The sequence below is a fragment of the Echeneis naucrates genome, chromosome 6, assembly GCF_900963305.1.
Source record: "Echeneis naucrates chromosome 6, fEcheNa1.1, whole genome shotgun sequence".
Classification (NCBI taxonomy): Eukaryota; Metazoa; Chordata; class Actinopteri; order Carangiformes; family Echeneidae; genus Echeneis; species Echeneis naucrates.
In genome coordinates, this window is record NC_042516.1 from 20,741,344 (window position 1) to 20,765,469 (window position 24,126).

General features: G+C 43.3%; 1 protein-coding gene across 1 annotated transcript; it reads right to left on the reverse strand.

Annotated features, from left to right (window-relative positions):
• Positions 1-1,452: 1,452 nt before the first annotated feature.
• On the reverse strand, positions 1,453-20,984 carry nr2f5 (nuclear receptor subfamily 2, group F, member 5). Its single transcript, XM_029504173.1, has 4 exons — positions 19,700-20,984; positions 9,613-9,893; positions 7,168-7,414; positions 1,453-2,804 (listed from the first exon to the last, which is right to left on the reverse strand). Exons 1-4 carry the CDS (start codon positions 20,064-20,066, stop codon positions 2,485-2,487), a joined length of 1,215 nt encoding a protein of 404 aa, XP_029360033.1. The 5' UTR covers positions 20,067-20,984; the 3' UTR covers positions 1,453-2,484.
• Between the last annotated feature and the right edge of the window lie 3,142 nt (positions 20,985-24,126).

Consider the following 24,126-nt stretch of genomic DNA (forward strand, 5'->3'; position numbering starts at 1 on the left):
ATACCAATGGGAATATTATCTAAAGAAAACTGGGAAATGGCGATAATTATATTTATTTATTGGAAATGTAGATTTAGTATTTCAGAGTTTGAAGAGCTTCAGAGCTTTTACATTTATTAAAACAACATACATATATAAAGAAAAGTCTATATCCTTAATAGTTTTTTTTAACAGTTATTTATGGGTTCATTTAATTTGTGCCTAAAAGTGTACATTTAGAAACATTTGAATATGTCAAATATAAAATAGTTTCAAATATTTCAAATAACATAAGTTTTGACTCTAATTAATAAATATTGTTTTATTTCATATGTACCTATATTACATATGTGTAAAAGATGTGTTAATATTTAAATATAGTATAACGGTTTGTGCTGGGTCAAGGTTATGAAAACGACGGCACAGTCAGTCACAGATACACAGACATATTTTTCTTACGTACAGGTTAGACTTGTAGCAGAGAAAGATAGCAGACTCACTGTGAACAACAGAATTTTATTTCAATTAATGGATAATCCATATTTTCAAACAAAAGTAGAGGGCATAAAAACAAACTCATATTCTGTGAATTCACTTATCAACAGACAGCTTCCTAAGGTCCCAGATGACTTGACATTGATAGCACAGTGCCATGTTGGAAATGTCAAAACAAACTCGCTTCCACCAAGGGGAATAAAAACAAAACAAAACAAAACAAACAAAAAAAAAAGAAACAACAACAACAACAACAAAAAAACTCCAAATAGTCCTAAGCTAGGTCACAGTCATAAGTCCAACTGGGATAATATTGTAACATAGACTGAGGTTTTCAGAGGTTAGTGATACATTTCTCTACGGTATCGGTACGATAAGCTCAAATGACATGAGTCGAGGTGGTTTTCCCTACAAGACATCATCAGGAAGTGGAAAAGAACTTGCATGAAGTCTAAAAAAAATGAAAGTGTTGATGATGTTAAAGCAGAACTGCTTGTTGTCACCAGTTGTATTTTTTTTTTCTTGATATTTTAAGTTGATGCACTTTAAGAAAAAAAAAAAACTTTTGCATCACTTTACTGTGACTTCAGTGCACGTTATCCGTTTTCACATCACATGAGTTCAGTTCCTCTCCTGACAGGACATAATACCTGTTATAACAGGTAACGAGAGATTATGGCACAGTCATAAGATAAATGTTCAGTGACAAATTCTTTGTTCTAAGGCAAGTACAGCTAGTTTTGTAAAATGTTCCCTTCCCCACCACAGCCCAAAAGGTCCAATATTGACAATCATGACTAAGAAACAACAATGAGAATGGGTTGTGTCACTCCAGTGATAACATCATGTAAGGGGTTAGGATTAGAATTGGACTTTTTGAGTAAAGTAACAAGGCAGATTGATCAAATTTCGTAAAGGTAGAATCTACCAGTGCTGTGATTTTACAGGAGTGAATAAGTGTAGTGTTCTGACTATAAAGCAAGTGCCTAAGCTTTTATTTCTTTTTATTTCTTTTTTCTTTTTCTTTTTTTTTTTTTTTTTTACAAATTCCTTCTCTCCCCCTGAGACCCCAAAAAGTATATAGTCAAATTATAGACAAACCAAACAGGAACTTTTCATCACCAATGCTTTCGCAAAAATAATTTTAACTATATGCATTTTTCAGCTTTGGCACAGGCTGCTGATAAGTGTAAAATTTGCAGGGTTCGTCTTTTTTATTTGTTTTGTACTTGTTCTGATATTGGCATGTCTCTGTCTACCCACCCTTTGAACCTGAGCTTTTCCCATTGAACCCTAATATGCTATAGATGCCTATGAATCAACGATATACTGTACATATGGACACAATCATGAGTTTTCTCTCCATATAAACAGTGCTAATACAAACACACAATAAAACATCCTCTGCAAAAGTCCAAGACATTTTGGCATTTGTCTTTTTTTTTTCCTTTTTCTTTTTTAATGGCTTCTGGGTTTGTTTTCAAAAATTGGTAAATATACAACGGGCCTTGTCCTCTTGGTTGTAGAGTCTTGTTGGCAAAGCCCTTGTTCAGTATTCGCCGTACTGGGATGCTTGTATATCGCCTGTATGTAGGCAAAGCACCAACAATGGAGCAAATGTTTTAGTCTTTTGCCGCCCCTGTCTGCTCGGGGGTTAGAGACTGACATCTGAGGTGAGTCCAACAGCCCTGCTGGTGAACTGTGCAATAACCTGTTCGACCAACATGTCCATCTCATGCCACATCTCAAATATATACTACGGCGTCAAGTTAGGGGCCGCAGCGGGCCACCAAGTTTGTGCGATGGCCGGGGTGAATCGTTGGCTGGTTTGTGTTAAGCGGAACGGCAATGTGCCGTACTGTCAGTGCGGATTTTCGTTGTGGAATAGCGAGGAAGGTACTTCCTCTGGGAAAGCTGAGAGAAGTTGAGTGCAGAGAGAGAAGAGAAGAAAAGATGGATGGATGAACGTATTCAGATGGATGTTCTGTCTGAACCCCCCCTCTCCCCCCATCACGGCCCGTTCTCGTTGTAGTGGAGGGAGATAGGCCGCTCACGCTGCACGGTGGGCATGTAGGGCCAGTTGTAGCTGGAGCCCGAGAGCAGCATGTCACGGAGAAGCGTCTCGATGGGCGTCTTGCCAACCAGACGCACGAAAAACAGCTGTTCGATGACCGGAGAGGAGACGATGCGCAGGGAGGGCAGACGGAGGAGGAGGCGTCCGAAACGGTTTGGCTGGCTGGGGTACTGGTTCCTTACGTACTCCTCCAGGGCGCACTGAGATTTCTCCTGGATGCTCTCCACATGGGCGACATCTGACAGCCCCATAGCATCTAGAAATTAGGAAAAGAGACGGAGTGTTACTTCAGCGGAATGAATGCAATCTGAACAATACTAGCACCAACTATCTTTTCATAAAACTTGAGATGCCAATGATGGAAAGATTTCTGAATTCTGCTGGAACGAGAGTGCAAAAGCTCTCTTTTGAGGAGGTCATCATGTTAGAATGCTTGATCATGCCGCTTTAAACTCCAGTGGGCTGACAGAGATGTCAAATCACACGGGCGTATCGGAGCTTGTTTTCTTTCATTCGCAAGATTGATTAACGTGAACAAATTGGAGTTACTGAATAATAAACTTGCCATCTAGACGGGATTGACATACTGTGCGGGTCAAATGATGAAATGTCCTGAGTGTACAAGCCTATTGTGTTGTACTGTGTTAGATCACTGAGGTTCGGATTTCGCAAGAAATTCAACTCAACAAAATATTTCTTGCTCTCTGCACGCTCAATGTGAAGTCTTGACCTTATGCACCGAAATGAAACTGACCAAAAGTGTTGAATGAAAAAGATGACACAGAGGGTTAATAAAAAAAAGAGCTTTTCATTGCAAATTCCCGAGGTCAGCGAAATCTTGAGGAAATCGAGGTTGTCACTGCTGACATCCGTATCCTCTACACCCTTGTGTTCTGTGTTCATGGCACACTACAGCGTTCCCTTCTCCCCTCAGCTGGAGGTCATGTTCTGCCTTCCACCTCTTCACGCCTCCCTTCCCACCGGCCCCCACCTTGGCAAGAGGCTCGCACAAACGAGAGAGAGAAAGAGTGTGTGTAACACTGTGCGCGATACTTTTCGCACCCTCTGTGTGCTGGAGAGCGCAAGGGGGGATTTAGCTAAGGAGGGCAGAGACGTGTGAACTCAAAACAAAGACACATTTTACTGTACTGTACAGTCAGTGGAAGTGCTCTCTGACTCTGCCCTCCGAGTGAACCCTCATTTAGAAGGCAGGTTTTCCACGAGGGTAATTTCTTCTCAAGCTCGTTTCTGCGTTTCTGAGTCTCAAAGCCCTGCCCCATAACTTTAGGCCTGTCATTTTGGATCGTTGGTCCCGTTTTTCAACTCACACTTTAATCCATCCCCTGTGTAAACAACATTTTTTTAATTTACCTCATATTTTAATCGAGCGTGTCAGCTCATTATTCTGGGTGAATAACTGCCCCCACTTGGTGGGCAGCAACACTTTTTATTTTTTTATGATTTTGTTTGTTTGTTTTGTTTTTGTTTGGGTCTTTTCTTCCAGCCGCCATTTGTGGCGTGACAAAGCAGTCGCTGCCTGGTTAGGATTAGTAAAGCTGTCCGTGCGACTAAAAGCACTTCACATGCCGAAGCGACAGCTCTCTGGGTGCCCTTCCACGCCAAGTGCCGAGTTCTTTTGTCTGAACCTTGGGCACACACCGGGTTAGTCGGGGTGAGGGGGATCAGGGTGGCAGGACTGAGATGCCCCTTTTTCTGATGCGGCTTGATGGGACTGGGCTTCACAGGGGGAGTGCAGGGAGGGGACTCAGAGGGAGGTGAGAGACGATTGGTGATTGTCTGAGCTTGTTAGCTCATCCCACCGGGTCAGCAGGAGTCAGGTTTATTAACGGGTCTGTCTTGTTGTATGCCTGCGTGTGCATGTCTGCCTCTGTTACATTCAATTTCTGTTAATATCTGCACGACCCACTAAGTGCATTGTCTTCTGGAGTCTCTTGGCAAGACATGTGGCTTTTTTTTTTTTTTTGCAATGAGTGTAAATGTGGGTACATCTGCCCAAGTGCAAGGAAGTCACATGGGATGCTCAGGGCTACAGGGGTTATGTAGGTCACGGCCGAGGCTGTGGCGAATCCTCTGTCTCACTGAAACCCTCCATACATAATTCAACTCCCATGGTGGGGGCGGAGGGCTCGGGGCTTGGCCTGGGCTTGGGGCTGGGTTTGGGGAGCTTAGAGAGGAGGGGTGGATGACTGGTTTCAATAATAGATGGGATCATGAAGGAGAGATGGCTGATGAAAGCGGGGAAGAGAAAGGAGAGGTGGATCCGCAGCTAGCCACATGCGTTGCAGGACAGCCATTGGGTGTACGCAGAGTGAATCTGACAAGGCATGCAAGATAAGAAAAGAGAAAAGAAGCAAAACGCAATAAAAAATAATAAATAAATAAATAAAACACACAGACAACAGACACCTCTGTGTTGGCTTCTTCACCGTCCGTTTCCCCGCTGGGTCACAAAGCATGATCTCTCAGCGGAGTATCGCAGATGTGACATTATTTTGGCTGGCAGTCGAGCCCAGTGACTGTTGGGATAAATCTCAACAGGGGTTGTGTATAAGCAGTATCACAACAATGCCCTTCCTGTGGGTTTCCTTAAGATGTAGAACCATTATGTTTTGAATTAATCTTGTCTGCAGCTCGCTGAGGACAACGTGACACAACCTGGGGAGGTTGTCAGGTTCAAGTGCCATGTTTCCTCAAACAGTGTTGAAGATAAACAGACCTAACTTTGCTGGCTTATAAGCATTTTCCTTGTCATTCATTCCCGTGAAGAGAATACATATGGACCAGAGATTTATGGAAGTAAAAACTCCAGATCATCCTGAGAGCAGATCACAAGGAAAAACTGTGTTGTCTTCCTTTTCATAAAGATCATTCTTATCCATAAAAAAAAGAAAAACATGTAATCCAAAATGGGCTTTTTGTGTCATGTACATGACCAAACAAGACTTTTCATCAAGTATTTTATTACCAAATGTTTGTTAGTAATCAAACATATGAGCTGAAGAAAATTCAATTACTGGGCAATGAAAAATAAAGATAGATGTAAGACAAAGATAAAATCTTAAGCTAAGCGAGTCACAAGCAGCTACTCACAGGGTCACTAGCTGCCTCTTACAACATGAAAACACGATCAAATTACAGAGAAATTCATGGAGAGCAGAGACCATGACTGTAGCAGCAGCATTTACATATGGAGCCAATGAGGCAATATCTAGTGCAGCGTTAGAGGTCGCCTCTCGGTCAGGCTCAGTGGAGGTGAGGTTTTGGGTTAAGTACAGCTGTAAGTTGTGTGTGAGAGAGAGAGAGAGAGAGAGGGGAGAGCTTTAACTGGCTTTCGACGCAGCAGAGGGATGAAATGCTCCTTTGAGCAGAAGGGATTCGAGCGACTTCTTTTTCTGCAGTTAAATGATCAAATCATTTCACAGACGGGAAATTCAGTTTTCAACAGCCAGACCTTTTCTTCATGAGCAGGTGAACATGTGACTGCGGAAGACGTGACAAAGAGCTGTATGTTCATCATGTGAGTCGTCATGCGAGTTCCTGATGACGTTTCAAAATGATTTTGGCATCGAAGTCTGAATAAACAACAATAACGTGAGGTCAGGGACGCTCACAGTCGAGCCACGATTACATTCTGAGTTACATTCAGAGAATTGAGAATGACGTTTGCATGTAAAGCATTCTTCTACACATCCATTAATTTTACTGCCTTTCCTGGAAATTAGCGTGAACATTGGTCATTTATTCATTCATTCATCCGCAACAGAGCTTATTAAAGGATCCAACTTGTGCATGGAATCTCTTTCTACATAACTTTGTCCCTCTGCTGCCTTTAGATTATATTAGATTATATTATTTAGTGTCCGTGTTGATGCGAATAAACCTGTTAACAGCTCGCCCGCCTGCTAATTCCTCGCTTCCCGCCAGAGGAAATGGAAATTTTCTGACGTTTTTGTTGACATCAGAATCTACCCATAATCCTCTTTGGGTCTAAGTTTGTGCGGAGGGCAAAAAAATAAGTGAAAGGATTGACATACTTTATTTCTTGTTTTCTTGAGTCAGTCAGGTGAAGACCCGGACCTAACTTTGAAATCCTGTGTTTCATTTATCATCCAAATTGGATTTAAGGAACCGCGATCATTTTGTAGGATTTTTCTATGAATGATTCCCCGCACCTCTTTATTTGCCCCTTCAGCCATCTGGCAGGATTTGTCTTTGAATTTCCTTTCCTGAGATTTGTCCTGTTTTTTCCCCTCAGTCCTCAGGTTTAATCGGGACCTTTTACTAATTTTGGATTGCAGTGCTTATCATGATATGGTGATATTGCCATCGTGAGCAAACATGAACGCGTTCCCTCCGTCTTTGCACAGAAATGATTGCTTCACTTTAGTAGATCCACGTCGTAGATGAATAGGCTTACATAACGACCCAACGACTAACAGAATGGATTCCTAATCTTTTTTAAACTTCATACTGGCCCCATTTCTATCCTGCCGTAACATCCTGTTTTAACATTACGTTACAGACCCCAGCTCCTGAATGACATGTCCTGCAGTGTTTCTGTGACTCTCCTCTCCTACGCATGCTTTATTCAAACTCACCAGATGTGAAGAGCACAATGGACTTGAGGCAGGAATATTCAGCCGTGTCCACCTGCAGGGCCTTCAGCTTCTCCACCTGCTCTTGGAAGACGCGGATGTGGTCCATGAAGGCCACCACACGCTCCGCAGACATGGGCGAGGCGTGCAGACCGGCTGCTGCGAGCAGAGGGGCGACGTGGAGCGGCATGGAGCACTGGGCAGCGTTGAGGACGAAGAGCTCGCTCCAGGACATGCGCAGCAGCGCCACCTAGGACACGCGAAAAATGGACTTTAATTATTTTAACCTCAACAGATCTGGGTTTGGGAACAAATGGAGCCAAAGAATTTCTTTTAAATACTAAATGTGTGGAATGTGTGCAAATTTGTTTCACTGTTCAGGTCTAGAGGTTTAGTCTCTCGTAGATTTAATTTATACCTGCCATCGATATGGCTCAAACTGTAATTAGACGCAGATACACATGCTGCAAACACGTGGAAGTTATATCAGCACCAGAAGTCCATACTTTTAAACCCAAGTTCTACTTCTCTTAACTTACCCAAACAGCTGCATATTCTTTAAATCATTTTCATTTATTTTTTTTATTTTTTTTAGGATTTTATGACTTTGATTTGATGCATCCTTACTTTTCTCTGTATGTATGTAAAGCACATTGAATTGCCTTTGTGTGTGAAATGCACTCTATAAATAAACTTGCCTTGAGTGTTGGTCACTGCATCAAAAAGCAGAAATATATTCAATTATATATATTATACATATTATTCCACAATTATATATACATATTCAAATATATGAATTGAAGGAAAATATGCGCTCACAGATAGCAGCTACAGCAGGAGAGAGAGAAATGTGTGGTATGTAAGCATGATCAGATCGGAATTTGCAATGTGGGGTGACAGAGTGAAGCACCGTATACAAATGAATATTTTAGAGTTAAACTGTGTTTTGGTGCGTATAATACCAATTAGCCGAGTCTGTCCTGTGTAAGAAAAGTAGAGCTGTCAACAGAGAATGAGTTTTTAAAAGTAGGCAGAAACCTCCATGTGTGAAATTGACAAATCACAGTTTTGTTTTGTTTTTTGTTTTTTTTGTTTTTTGTTTTTTTTGTTTTTTGTTTTTTTTTTTTTAAAGGAAATTCATTTCATATGTCTAGCAGCTTTTGTGACAACTGTTTCAAATCATGACTTTTATATGAGGAACAGCAGTCACAAGGTGAAACATAAACATATACATATATATAAATACACACATGGTGTTGACGTGTACTGTAATCCGGTAAGCAACCTAATATGACCAACCAACATTAATAATGTTGTTTTTGACACATGCTGAGAGTATTCCTCTTGGAAGCATTTACATTATGTTGTCTACGCCGAGAAATCGAGCTGCATGCTGTCAGATTTAGACGAGACACTCGGGACCAAAAGTGTTTTGGGATTGTTGTTTTGTTTTGTTGGTTTTTTTGTTAGAAATCGTAGAATCATTTGTACATTACAGGGGCAGAGAAATAACTGTTATGTTCAGCATGTGAGTTTCAGATTAACGATAGAGTAACGATATGGTACGACTGTAGCATGACATATTTGTGATGACTATGTCTGCCCAAGGTGCATGTGAATATTTATAGGTCAGGCAGTTAGTCTGAGCCAAGACCATAAAGCTGGTGTAAATCTGCATGAGTGGGACTGATGTCACTTCTGTCCATATTGAATGTCACGAGTGGCCGCGCCTGCCCGCAGTCAATAATAACAGAACTGACTTCTTTTTATATGCTACTGAGCGACCATCCACAGAAGAGGAAAATAGAAATTAAAACTGGACATTTTCATTTGTGAAATTTCACAAAAGCTGTCGTCTTTCATCAAGATAAAATTTCATTCAGTTACATGTTTTACACATTTTTTTTACATTTAGCATATATATATAAGGCTTGGGCTGGTAAGTCTCTGCATGTGGGGGGGTGAATGAAAGTCCCTTATTATAGCATACATCTTTTTATTCCTGATTAGAGGAACAGTTTAACAATTTAGTAGAAGAACGGTAGACAGAACACTATTGAGTCTGGATGTTTTAGAATTGGTACCATATGAACGTATAATAGGTAACCATTTAGTTTAGCGTAGCACAAAGCTTGGAAACAAAGGGAAACAGCTAGCCTGGCACTATTTCTGATGATGGCCAGTTGCAGTACATCTCAAAGTCGTGTCTCTATGAGGACAATGAGATATAAGCCAATCCTCTCATGTCACTTTTATTTGTACAGATTAAAAAAAATAGGTATGATCTGATCATCAGCGAGCTTCAAAGTCTTTATGCGAAGCTGATGGCTGAAATGTCACACTTACAGACACAAGCTCAGTTTGAATCAAATAATAAAACTCTAAGCAAGCATGTCAGACTCTTCCCTTAAAGTTACCAGTTGAATATTTCATTGAAGAGCGGCTCACCTGATCCATGAGCTGCAGGTCGGGGAAGAAGGGGATGTTCTTGGCCCACTCGACAGCACTGAACAGCAGCCTGGCTGCCAGTTCACAGATGTTTTCGATGCCCATCAGATTGTTTCCCTGCATGCATTGGGCCCCATAACGAGAGGTTGGGTAGGGCTCGGCGCGTAGCAGCAGAGAAATGAAACCAGACAGGTAGGGTTGGCCGTTGTACGGGTCAGTGCCGTTGGTCAGGTACTGTCCTGGACTGCTCTGGGAGTTCGATGTGCGCCCTCGTTGTACGGCTGAAAACAAGACAAACGAAGTTGAGAATTAAGATGCTTTTCTTTTGGACTTTTAAATCATCATAGCACGTTCTTGTTTCTGAATTTTCTGTCCTTGCATTTGTTTCAATTTCGGTCCAACCCACGACTTTCACCATAAAGTAAATGTCTTCCATTGGGGTGTTATTAAACCTTTATGATTTAGGAGGCCTGCTGTAACTGTACGTTTGATCCACCTAAAGCTGGTTTCGATCCAAATGGCCTCTGCACAGCCTGCACAGAAAGCTAAATCTAAAAACCTGCAGGAGATACAGAAGAAAAAGGAGTCGAAGAAAGACAGAAAAGAAAGTAAATTGGGCATACCAAATGTGTTGGGCTGGTGTGTGTGGGTGTGTGTTTTGTTTTGGGTTGTTGTTTTTTTTTTTTTGTTTGTTTTTTTTTTGGGGGGGGGGGGGTACAAAAAGACATCAAGGGGGCGAAAAGAGAAGAAACAAGACCATTTCTCTGACTCCTAAATATGTCAGCGCTGGTCTCTCCAGTGGAGCGGTGGAAAATGGCCAAGCCAAGGCCATTCTGCTCTGCCGTTGTGCATCAGTGAGTACTGACAAGCAGCAGCTGGTAAAGATATAACACTTCTTCACACCTACATATGTTAAGCACCAGCATGCGCATCCACATATCCACACACCGCACATGGATAGGTGGGGTAACATCTCCCACCCCTCCCCCTGCTGGCCACCGGCTCAGCCTGAGGCAAAAAAGAGCACCCAGAGGCCGAGCTCTTGTACACACACACACACACACACATACAAATGCTCAACAGCCCCCCCCCACCCCATAAGGAGTGATGATGATGCGGCGAGTGCTCAAAAGCCCATTTGGAAAACACCTGTTCAGTCATCCCCACTGTCTGACTAGTAACTCCATCTACTGTTACACAGAGTGGGTGAGAAAGGGGAGAGGGGGGTAAAATGTAAATGAAACAGGGGGAGGGCAAGGGTGGGGGGGTGAGCAAAAAAATGAGGTAAAAGGATGAAATGGTGAGAGAAGGTGGGGAAGGAGAGAGTGAGAGGTGATAAGTTGATATATGGGAACTGAGGGCAGGGAAGAGTGGAAAAGCGGGGGGGGGGGGGGAGTTCAATATGTTTGAATATAGCCTGGGATGAGTGTTCAGATAGAGAGCAGTGGTTTACATAAAGAGACAGGTGGAGGAAGGAGTCGTAGCGAGAGGGGTGGAGGGGTTAAAGAAAAGGGAGACGTAGGGGTTCGGAAAATGCTTGTAACTCTGCATCACCTGTCACCTCACATGCAGCAGCTGCGTCAATTGAACACACCATGGCACGTCTGAAAAACAAGAGGTCAAATCACTCAAGAGCATTTTAAAAATACCTTTAATTCTAGCCTGTCATCCGGGTGGAAAAAAAAAAAAAAAAAATCTCTGCCCAAAAGGTGCTGACCTCAAACCACTGGTTTTTTCTGTGAACTTGTGTCAACCCGTGTTCCTAGAAAGGAATGCGGTCTCCTTCGGCAAACAGGGCCGAGCTAGGAAGAGGTGTTGCCTGTCACAAAGTCAACGTTGCACAACGGGACATTCCTTGTCACTCATGCTCCTGCAGCTCTTGTCTTGCCCTGCAAAAGGGCAGCTGTCAGATTAGCCATAGTGTCTGTCTTAGCAGGATCTCACAATCAAAAGGTAAATAAAGCACAGCCCTGAGCGGCGATGGCGAACACTGTCTCAAGAGCAAAACCGCATCAATTTTTACGCAGATCGCCTGGACGAACAAGTTCGCTTCAGGCACTTGAAGGCGTTTTGATGTGTGAAGCGGACGATGGATAAATCACATGTTGCTGTTGATGTCAGCCAGAAAAGTTATTGTGATGCAAGTTTGTGAAAGTCGTCCAGGTCAAATTTTTTGGATCTTTTTTTATGCAGTTATAGCTTACTGTTGTAGAAATAAAACCGTTTCATGATGTGGCAGCTCATGACAGATTATCACGGTTAAAAATACGTCCATAAGTCTCCTGTTTGTAACATCTTTGCTGGGAAGAGTTCCAGGTTTCCTCCCCACACAGACTTTGTCGCTCTACGTTACTGTCACCTGATGTCCTGGCTTGCTCACAACAGACAAAAGTCACAATTCCTCCGTTGCTTTAATCTAAACAGGTGTATTTTTGCTGAAATGCTTTGGTCCGATGAATTTCTTCTTCTCAGTCTCAGAAGAGGCTTCCCTGACTGTCCATATCTAAGTCTGTGCCTAAAACTATGACCTAAAACTGTCACCCTGTCCAAGCTTGTTAACGTGTTTCATTCAAAGGAAAAAAAAAACAAAAAACTCTACAGCCTGGGCGCTTCAACTTCTGCACCCAACAAGCTGCAAAACACAAAGTCCCTGACCTCAGATCAAAAAATAAATAAATAACAACCTGACAGGACCCTGCTGCGTCTCATGCGGCTGATTTGTGAATTCACAGCTATTAATCTGCTCTCATATTGATTAGTGGTTAATCCCGCAGATGGTGGCGAATCTACTTGATCCACTTGACTTTTCAAAAGCCTCATTGTGGGGTCACTCATGGCTGAGAGGCAGAGCACTTGAGTAAGTCTGACTGAGACACATCGCTCTCTGTTTCTCTTCGCCTACAGCTGGTCGACAAGACCGAGGAAGAGAGAGATGCATAGGGAAGGGAGAAGAAGAGAGGGGAGATTATGGAAAGGTCCAAAGCAATAAAGAGAAAGAAAGACAAGTGCAGAGACAGAGAGATGTAGTATCTTGACATCGAGGAGGGTAGCAACAGAGAGCCAAAGAGACAGAAATGACATTAGAGAGAAACAGATGCCTGAGGATAAGACAAAAAAGGAAACCAGGGTCAGAGACAGAGAGATCGGGAATGAAAAGAGGGGGGATGGGAATATAAAGTCAGATTTGGGTGTCTGCCATAATCTGTTTCCTGCATTTTAATTGGTGCGCTGTGGTTTACAGTTTAAAGGAACAAGGAGAAAAGAGAAACTGCAGGAAGTTAGAAATAACAGAAATTTTCTCAACAAACAAAAATAATTCTGATTCCAAATTGAGGGCAGAAGAAAAAAAAAAAAAGATACAAATCCCTAAAACCCAAAACAAAACAGTATCCCATCTAGATAGGGCATGAAATGAGGACATGAGAATAAGGGAGAGGCGGAAAGTGCATGCAAACAGAGGTACCATGGGACATTTCAGCTGCGACTTTCAAAATGCCACTTCAGCAAATGGCAGCTGGCAGAGTGCACGGTTCGCTGCCTGCCTGCCCTGGATTAGCCTCTGGGTCAGACTGTTAGTGGAATTACAGCAGCTAAATACAATTAAGGCCTATCAACATTTGGACTAAAAGGTCACTGTGCCGGGGCAACACGGACGCATAATAGATTTGGCTCAGTCTAATAGTTGCTTGTAATAAGTAGCTTTTCCATTTCCAAAGCTTCCATTGGGGTGCGTAAAATAACCGTGTTACCCTGCGTGAACCTGCGCCGGTGTCTCAACCGCTCAGCTGAGTGTGCATGTGCCTGCATTAGATTGCAATCCTGCCATAAAGTTAGTATTAAAAAAAACAAAAAACAACAGTTGTCAAGCTAAAAAAAAAAACAATAACAAAACAACAAACTTATTTTACTCAGTGAAAAAGTATTCGGGCCAGAGATATGATTCTGTATAATCTGCATGTGTGCTTTGCAACATATGCTGCAGCTGACTAACACAGACAGCAGCATGCGATGTGACACCGGGGTAATATTGTGGTGTCATGGTTTTATTTGGGCCCAGAACTTTGACCTGCAGGTCGCTGCACTGAGTCAGATAGGAGAGACAGGAGCTAATGTGTAAACCAGGAGGGGGGATGAAAGATAAAGACACAGAGTTGAAAAAATATTTGTGTAAATTTGAAGGCCTCTGGTCCTGTTTGCTGTAGCGTTTCCCAGATTAGTCAATCGAGCAGCAGGCAGTGCTGCGACACCTGACACTGCTCTCCTCTTCATAAAATATAACACCAAAAAATAAAAAATAAGAAAAGGACACAGCACAAGTACCATCATCTGCAAGCTCCTGCTTTTATAGGATAAAGAAATAGACAGGAGCTTTTAGTGTTACGATTTTAGTTCATTGCTTAGCTCCTGGGTTTGGACTTTTATGAATTCTTAAAATTCATAAATGTAAAACTTGCGTCCTGTTAGGCAGTCTGCTGCTGCGGTTGCTTTAACCCATAATCTTACCTTAACGGTAGCTCATATAACTACTGAAAGGGGTCACTGATACCGTCGTGACGAATAACCCCCACAGAAGCCACCGAACATTTCAGCAGCTTCCTTTTGATTTTTCCCATTTCGAGTCTCTCTCACTCCCACAGACACTGTAAAAACCCGACTCGTGACCTCCTGCACAGCATCACTAAACAAAATGATTGAGCACTGAGCAGTCAACAGCTAAACCAGACTGGATCTTGGACGTACAGTCGTTAGGCGGGCAGAAACACGACTCTAAATGTTCTGCAGTGGTTATTAGATGTGGAAATGATTGCTAACATACTTGCCATAACAACTTTATTAGGTGTTAATATGTTAGTGTTGGTTATGGTCCATTTCTGCTGCCCCAAGTGGCCAAAAAAAAAAAAAAAAACAGCTACTACAGGTCAAAATGCGACAAAGCTTTGGAAGGAATTGCTACCTGAAGATAACCATAATATTTTCAGGCTGCTGAAAACTGTGTTAAGAATCCACAGCGACAATTAAAGAGTCTGCGTTTGGTAAAAACCAACAATGTGATTTCTGAGAAAACACAATGGATACTCTTCCCATCTGTTGAGAAATGGCTGTGAGTGAACCACCTGTACGCAGGGAGAGGGCAGACTGCGTGGAACACGAGAGAGCCGAGGCATGCAGTGAATGTGAGAGACGCAGCAGAACCGGAGGCAGCGCAGGAGCAGGAGGGGAGACGGTGACACAGACACAGACAGACAGAGGCAGAGGAGCTTGGCATGAGGATGCTTCGGTAGCTTTTGCTGCGCGGCTGCAGTTTGCCTCGGTCTCTCTCTCAGACTTTGATGAGACAGTTCCTGAATTAATTAGTGAACCAAATTCACCCCCGTGCTCGGTGACTCTGATTCGAGCTATCCTTATTTACACTTGCACCACCGAAGCCCCTTCTGCTCTTTATTTATCACACAGTGGGCCACAGCAGGGATAAGTCTGGGTCTTTTCTGTGATTACTGCCTTTGGAGAAAACATTCATGCATCAAGCTGTGTGCGCATATGTTTGTCAAACAGCTCTTTGCTGCCTGGGCTTATTTCTATTTTCTCAGATAGTTCATCTTATTATGAACTATCTCAGATTACATGCATCTGAAGAGCGGATTCCTTCAGATTAAAAGACAATGCAAGTGAATATTGAATTCAGCTATGATTGACATTTTTTGAACAAGCTACCAAAGAGACTGAAAACCAAAAACTGCTCTCATGAACTGGTCAAATGTGGTTTCCTTCTGCTTGATCATTTTATGGTAAAAAAAAAAAAAATTACAAATAAAAAAATCATCAATTAATTAAGTGCACACATAAAATGATGGATTTTTAATCCAAACTCTATATTCACAGGATGATGGCAGAAGGTTTTAGGCAGGATCTTACAGCATCAGGAAATAAAATCTATTTGTACAGCGTGAAAAACATGACAGAGCAGAGTCCAGCTTTTATTTGAAGAAGTGTACAAGTATTGATTCCAAACGTAGGAGGAAAAATGAGTTTTAGTTTCACTGCAGCTTCACCTGCTTCTTTTTCGCCAGCATACAGTTCTTACAATCCCGCCCAGAGAGCACGGATAAGATCATCAGCTAAAAGCCTAAAATATACATGTGCACAGATTCCCCACGGTGCTGCATTAGAGAACAAGACTGCAGGAGAAGCCTCGCCGAGGCTTAAACCTTCCTGACAGTGACTGACAAATTCAGTGACCGCGCGTTATTACAAGCGACCCGAGTGAAAGACAAAAAAAAACAGGTTGAGCTACTTAAGTTACAAGCAAAACAGCTCGGAGGCCGTCAGTATTTTGGAGTGATTGACTGAGAAGGTCACATTACATTTGCCTTTGTCACATCAGAGGCGCTGTGGGTTGTATAGCGCCGAGGTCATTATCACCTTCCCTCACCTTGATGTGTCCAGAAGCATTAAAAGGCAGAATCATTCGTCTATTCTACCTGATGCCTTTCTGCGATATTAAAGTTAGCCTTGAAGATAACACTGTGAGCTCCACTGTATCATTTTAATGGAGGCTGAGCAATGCTGAACGACATGTCAATGGGAGCCATTTTCCTCCGAGAGGTCGCTGGTAATGACTTTGCCTGCAAGAGTGGCGACAGGGTTTAAGTATTTGGATTTGTCAATTGTTAAATTACTGGGCTAAGTAAAGGTTTTTTTTGTTTTTTGTTTTTTTCAAAGCCGAAGGAGGCCAGACCGCCGTGTTTGGGTGTTAAATTGCCTGCTGTTACAAGCCCACTGTGCGATATGGATTGGTCAATACACACTGTCTGTTAGCCCTAAGAGCTCCAGTGGGGTATTTACTCTCTGGAGACGCCGTGGATGGTTCACACATTTGGACTTTGACTCAAGTCTGTCTGTTATTAATGTTTTAGTTTCGGTTGACCTATATTTTCCACTGCTGTTGGTATTTTGTCAGAGTGCGATATGGGTCAGGGGAGGCAGCAGCCGCCACGCTGCTCACGTCGAATGTGGGTAATACGGATTCGGATGCTACAAATGGATGTTGAGACTACCTACCGCCCGTACACAGAACAGAAAAGATGAGGTGATCATTGCGTACGCATGCATTAACAGGCACAGTGCGACTACCGCACGAGTTTTCCCGTCCTCAGTGAGGTCAGCGGCTCATCCTGGTGCAGTGTTTCAAAATTAAAACATTCACTGCAGTTCAAATGAGCTGTCAGGCTGATTCTCTTTGCCCCTCTGCTTCCTCTTCAGCCCCAGAAAGTGCTCTGAGCGGAGGCTCTGTGCTGCTGCGGACTGAGACAACGACACAAAGTCTTCGGGGCTTGATTCCCACCGCCTCCCTCTGGAAGGGGCTCCGAATAAAAGCTTCTCGACAAATGATATTATGTTCTACACAGCAGACAACAGAGGGAGGTCAAACGTTGCCTTTGGAAAAAAACAAACACGGCTCATTCATGAAACTTTTAGCGTGTTGTATCTTCTCAGCAGCTTAATATTAATGGGGTCTAAACAGAAAAGTCACGCAGCAGCATTAGTGATATGAAACTCTATTAAAGCATTAAAGCTCTGCCATCCAAAAATGTGATCTTTACGTAACAGCTTTAAACTTCATTTGGGAACAGAACCAGCCGACGCTTTGAATAATTACAATCACACCAGTTGCTCCATCCACCAGAACCTTCTCTGTGTTTTTGGCTTTCAGCTCATTATGGCCTATATAAGGAGACAGAGAACATTTCAAAGAAGCCAAAAAAACTCTCCTAAATAATTAAAAGCATGCCAAACTGTTTAAGCAGAACAAAACTGTGTTTTCAACCAAGAATCTCCCAGCTCTGCTTTACCTTGATGATATCTTTTCATGGGGGGGGGGTATTAATAAATGGAAACATCGTATGCAAATTCCACCTGAATCATAACTGTGTCCCCCTTGCCAACCTCAGGTGAACCTACTGAATAATATAAAGGATATATGACTTATGTATGACCTCTGGGGAGGATGTGGCTGTGTGCTTAGACAGTCCTGACACTTTTCAGTTAGCATCCTCAAGCTTTGAATTTAGGGACACAGGTGGACTTGTTTTCAGTATTTGTGGATATTTTAAGAATATGCTCACATTTCCTGGTTTGGAATCAAGACGAAATAAGTGAGGGCCAAATGAACACCTGTCAGTGCACAATGCATATTATTTATATTTAATCCGGTTCTTTGACTCGTTAATTGTTTTTTTTTTTTTACTAATTAGTGCTTTTGTGCAATTCTGTTTTGAGCATCATAAAATTTATTGTAATCTCTTCTCGAGTCTTAGCGCAAATTGTTCTAAGCAGACAAATGATCGGTGATAAACAGAAGTCAGACCACAAAGAGGATTTAAAGGCACCGTTTAATCCCACTGACCCCAAATGCACCAGCAGATGAACTCAGCCATTAAGTTGACTGGCTTCACTTTGACGCTCAAACACAACCCCCCCCCCCCACAAAGAAAACTTGTTTATGTCAGTCTGTATAAACTGACTTTTTTTATTTTATTTTATTATTATTTAAGTGTAAGAATGAGATGAAAACTTAAGGCAAAGACATAATTAATGTTTAACACTTATCACTGGAAACTAAAGAGACTCACTAACTTCTCAAAATGATTATTTTAGGAGCTAAAGTCTAAACGTGCGGTATTCTGACGAAGTACTAATAATTTCCTATCAAGCGACTCATGAATATTCAGGGGTGTTTCTTAAATACAAAAAAAAAGTGTTTAAAGCATTTACAGCTGACAGTGCAATAAAACATTTCTTCTAAATGCAAGATATCTTTGAATTTGAATAATCACGAAATAAAATACGTCCTCGGCTTTATTCAGCCGAGTGTGTGGCTTGGATGTGTTTTAGTGTTTTAAACGAAGCAACACTGTGTGTACAGTGGACGGACACACACACACACACACACACACACACACACACACACACAGCAGAGCACCAGCGGGAACTCTTGAGGATCATCTCAGCTCCGGCTCTGAAGGGAGGACGAGTATTTCCACCGTCTCTGTATTTACATTTGGGCTCAGGCTGAGAACAAAGAGGGGGGGGGGGGGGGGGGTCGTTGTATGGAGACACAATCTGCCCTTGAACATCCGAGACCTGCCGAGGAGCCCTTGAGCAGGATGTGACATCTTCATGGATAGACTCAGACTTTTTTTTTTTTTCCTGGGGGGGGGGGTTAAATGAGGTCAAATGAGGAGCGAGGCTCACCTGCTGTCATGAGGTGTGTTGTGTTTACAGATGTATCTACAGTCCAGTCATCCTAAACTGTCCCATCACTGCTCCTCTCTGAATACGGGGATGGGGTTGGATGGTGGTGGGGGTGGTGGAGGGGGGGTAGCTGCTGAATGATAATTAATATGGGAAGCGCTCCTCTCCACCAGCACGTTTGCAGCGCTCCTCTTTTGCACCAACTGACCCGTTCTTAATCCAGCACAATACTACAAATGTAGCGGCATCCTCTTATGGCGGCTCCGGGTGTCGGTGAGCAAACAGCATAATTAAACCGGGGGGGGGGGGGGGGGGGGGGACAAAGGAGGGATTTCACAGGACTGAGTGCGCCGGGGTGAAGGCTCTCTATCTGGTAAATGAATGTGAAGCAACCATTGTGGGACCGCAGGTGGTGACTGAATATTTAGCCATAACAACTTTGGTGAGAGAGAGAGAGAGAGAGAGAGAGAGCGGGGGGGGGATCAACAGGCATGATGTGACATGGCGCGTATTTTACGCACGGAATTCTTCAGTTTCCACTGGTGAATGTGATATTTTGTCGCCCAGGCTCTCCTGTCTGGGTGTGCATGCCTTCACTTAAATCCTTGTTGTAAATGTACAGTGCGAGGCTGCTGGTTTGGTTTTAAAACTGTAAAATCTTTTACAGCTGACTTGCAGACTTAACGGCCTGTTAAGATCCGTATTTCACAGCGAGCCACTTTACGCACAACCTCCAGCTCGGTAACACGTTTCGCTGCGCCAGCGTGACTCTCACGCCACACACACACACACACACACACACACGCGCGCTTTGACATCCACGGGTCGGCCTTACCTTCTCTCCTCATGCCGACTTTGAGGCACTTCTTCAGCCGGCAGTACTGACACTGGTTCCGGTGGTGCTGGTCGATGGGGCAGTCTCGGTTCCCCCGGCAGGTGTACGTGAGGTTCCGCCTCACAGACCGCTTAAAGAAGCTTTTGCATCCCTCGCAGGTGAACTGACCGTAATGCTTCCCACTGGACTTGTCCCCGCACACCATGCAGTCCACGTTGGGGATCTTGTCCCCGGAAAGTGCGTCGTTCCCCGGGGTGGAACCGTTGGGCGTCCCCGGTGCCCCGCCGGGCTCCTGCCCGCAAATCTGGAGCTGGGACCCCGGATCTGCTGAAATGTTCTCTGGCCACTGGTTTACTACCATTGCCATGCTATCCCCAAACACTTTGGTCTTTGTTTAAATCACAGAAGGAGAGTCAGGCTGCGTAGATAAAGATCCGTTCTGACGTCTTGGAAGAAAAAAGAAAAACGAGAAAGGGAGAAAAAAGGCGCTTCCCACTTCCTCCAAAGGTCAACGCGAGTTAAACTGATCTGACTTCACTTTCTTTCCTTTCCTTTGTATGTGTTTGTTTTTCCTCTTGTCTACGTTAAAGAGTTCTCTCTGTAAACATCTATCAAAGTTTACAGCAACAGCGAGGTATCAACATGATCGACGCAGAAGAGCGTAGCCTACAACTCCCGGTGCTCCTCGCTGCGCAGCAATCCATAAACACGCTGTTCTTCGGCGCGGATCGCCTCTCGGAGAAGTCAGTCCAATAAGTCAGAGTGTGGGTGGTAAAAATAAACCCTTATCTGACCCCCCCTTTGCCGGCTTCTGGGCTCTGAAACAACGGCGGATCTGACAGAACAAATATTTTCGCCCCTCGCTCGGCCGCTGTGAGAATTAATCTGCCCTCTTGAATGACAAGCGGCGTGTTTGTTTGTTTGTTTGTTTGTTTTTTTATTCTACTGACCGCGTTTCGTGTTATTCTGTGGAGGTGTTTGTCTGTAGTCCCACTTTGCTCTTGGAGACGGTAAACAAACCAAACCAAACAGAAAAGGGGGGAAAAAGACGCACGTCCAGAGGAGAAGAGGGCAAATCCTGGTTCCTGTCGCTCCTGCGCGCCGCGGTGAGATTTTGGATCGAGACGTCGGCTTTTGCGCGTCCCGATTTTTTTTTTTTTTTTAAGGTCTGTAATCTGGATATCCGCCGATCTGCGGGGAGGGAAAGGCTGACTCGGTGTGAGCGCAGGACGGATCTGTTCCCGCTGTGGCTGTCGCTTCGGCCCCTCGGACTGGCCGTCCCGTCTCCGTGCGTCAAAGCTACAATTTGGGGGAAAGTGTCACCGGCGGGCTCCCTCATACGGCTGCCCCCCTCGGCGGCGCTCCATATAAGGTCATAACTGCCATATAAGGTCATATCCCCTCCCCCTCAGAGGGAGAGATGGGACAAAAAGGGCCGCCTCTGATTGGTCCCAAAAGTCTGGCTGAAAAAAAGAGTAAGGCGCTCGCTGATTGGACGGCGGGTCGATTAGGGACGGCTTTGACGGACAGGAGCGGTTGTTGTGATATAAAGTGAGATAATCAGAGTTCAGTGAGAATAAAAATGGAGATGTAGTTAACATGGAGTGAGGGGAAAAAATGAGTTTCAGGAGCTCCAATGGGAAAGGTAGATGTTTTCAGTTCTGACATCGGTGTCAAAGAGAAGGAAAGTCAAAGTTTCCCACCACTTCAAAACAATAAAAACAAAACGAACTTTTTCGCTGTTGCGTCTCTTTAAAATGTTTGACCCTCACAGATTCCACGTTCATCTGCTGAAGGATGATTGTGCTCACAGCAAGTGTGAGCTCCAAAAATCAGGACACATCAACAAGATTTCATTACGTAACAACTAGCCTGGAAGCCAGCGGTGACCCGAAACGTTTAAACTTCTAATGCACTAAAAAGACCTGAAGTTTTCCTGTTGGAGGAAAAAACTAAATCACTGGACTGAAAATTAGTATTCAGAGGGTGCAAAAATGTCAATATTCAGTCAAAATGAAAAAGACAGGAACTAAAATGGATGTGTTGGCTGAAATTATATTTTTTACTTTATTGTTTTTTGCTCTGATGAACGACCAGAGATCGGTTCACTGAGCGTTTTACGCACCGAGCCGGCTGTCCTAATGTAATGATCTCCTCTTATAGATGGCATCAACCGAATCTTCTCTCACCACAAGACCTAAAAAGAGTTTAACTCCAGCTGGGACAATAATAAATACACAAACAAACCTTAGCAAAGCAATAAACAAACCAAAAAAAAAAAAAAACTGCACAAATGTGGATAAATAATTTAGATATTCATTTAAAGAGCACACACAGCGCGGTGATACACAACCCTGAGAGCCACACAGAGTCAACAACAACAACAACAACAACAACAAAAGGTGTTGAACTCCCTGAATCGTTTAGCAGTCGGGAAAGTGTTGATTTTGTCGGTTTGTTGTTCGGCAGCTTCTGCCAGCGCGCACAAAAGGCCACCGCGGTAATTAACAGCGACAGTGTTGTTCTCTAATGGGCTTTTTCACGCCGGGAGCAGCGGGAACCTGATTATTTTCCCAGATATGGCGTCTTGATTTGTCATGTGAAGGTAATTCCAAAAACACGGCTGCCAGGGGGTGGACTGCCCCCCCCCTCTCTCCCCCCACCTCAGTGCTGACTTCCCCCTCTTTCTCTCAGTCACACGGACAAGAAGGGGAAATAATATACAAAATAAAAACACGAACTCTTAGGTTTTCTCACAGTCAGTTCAACTTTCACTTCTCTTAATAATTTTCACTTTTTTGGGGGGGTTTGTTGTTGCTTCATTAAGACAACTCCTCTGCTAGTCCCGAATGAAATATCTATAATTAACAATAAGCCACACACAATTGATGACACTTAACTTCCCTCTGCTGGATTTTCTTCCATTAAAACTGCACCCACACAACAACAACAACAGGCAAATAACAGTAATTAGAAAATAATCATAACTTAAGTGGATAAATAGGTGGTGAGGGGAGAAAACCTAAAATATTTCATCTCTTTGCGCAACAGTTCCAAAAACAGACCAAGAAAAAAAAAAGTGTAAGAATTTACATAATTCAATGTCCACTACAGACAGAAACTCCTGAACTGTAATTCCCAAGTCTGCTTCTCCCAAAAGGAAAAGAAAGCGTTAAAAAAGACAAACCCTCACTTAGGGGTCTTGAATGCAGCGCCGGAGGCCATAAAGTTGGCCCTGAGCTCGGCTTAATTGCTGTCACATGTAACCTTACCTGTCTCCCAATTAGCCCCATGACTGCTATTAGCAGATTCCATGAGCTGTAGGCCGGTGACCAAGGGCACCTCAGGGTTTGGGGCCTAATAATTAGAGTGTAATTCTATACAGAGGAGGCTTATGATGAATCTGACCGGGATTTCACCGAGAAAGGGGTTAATTAAATGAGGATCAACCGGAGCTTTGGCAATGTATGTGATGTCCTCACATTAATCCCTCAGTAAAGACACATTGAAATGCATCACTGCTTCCAGGATATAACAGTTTTTTGTTTTTTGGTTGGTTTGTTTTTGTTTATTTTTTTTTTACTTCTTCTTCTTTTCCTGTCACAGCTTCCATCCAAAAGACTAAAGAAATGGCACCTCAGTGGGGCGGCAACAAATGAGAGTCAAGAGGAGAACGTGTTGGTCTTCAACCTGGAGCCTGAATAAATGATGTCACTCTTCACCCCCAGCTGACATCAACACCAAGCTGACCCGAGAAGGCAGTTTTGCTTATCGGTGGTCACCTCTGAGACCTCAGATTTTAAATTTATGACGCCGCGATGATTGTTTTCTCTTGTGTCCGACGGCTGACTGTACAGAAAAAGCTGGCACCTGCTCCTACAACACCGCAGGAAGAACGACAGCACCTCAGAGTCTGAGGCATAAAGCTTTCACTTCTACAAGTCCGTCTGAAAACGACGCTCACATGTCCACAAGTAGCTGTCAGTTTCTGTCCCGTTCATACTGGCCAGTAAGATATTAATTACTATTCATTTGATCCCTTTTTCTTTTTTCTTATTTTATTCAGATTGTGACAGGCGGCAGGTCTGCCAAAGCTTTAATCTAGACATGAGGTTTAAGTGGGATCAAAATGGGGCTCGACTATCAACTACTAAATTCTTGCTGCGTTACTTTCTCTCCACTTCTCTGTTTTCCTGTACATAGAGTGATCAAACTCTGCACCAAAAGGATTAAACTGAAAGTTGGACTAGCCGCTGGATCACATTGTTAGCTTGTTAGTTATCAGCTGTATCTTTATCTGAACAACAAGGGCTGCAGAGTTTCTTACACAGTGATCGCCACACTCTGCGCTGTAACAGGTTGAAATATGAAATTAAATATGGTCCAATTTCCAATTTCAAATTCCACTTCTTCAAATTTTAAATCAT

Excerpts from the sequence above, each read along its gene's own strand:
- nr2f5 (XM_029504173.1), bottom strand. The coding sequence starts at position 20,066 with ATGGCAATGGTAGTAAACCAGTGGCCAGAGAACATTTCAGCAGATCCG. Across the intron at positions 9,894-19,699 it reads AGTCGGCATGAGGAGAGAAG|CCGTACAACGAGGGCGCACA; the intron begins GTAAGGCCGACC and ends TCTTGTTTTCAG. Across the intron at positions 2,805-7,167 it reads CATTGTGCTCTTCACATCTG|ATGCTATGGGGCTGTCAGAT; the intron begins GTGAGTTTGAAT and ends CCTAATTTCTAG.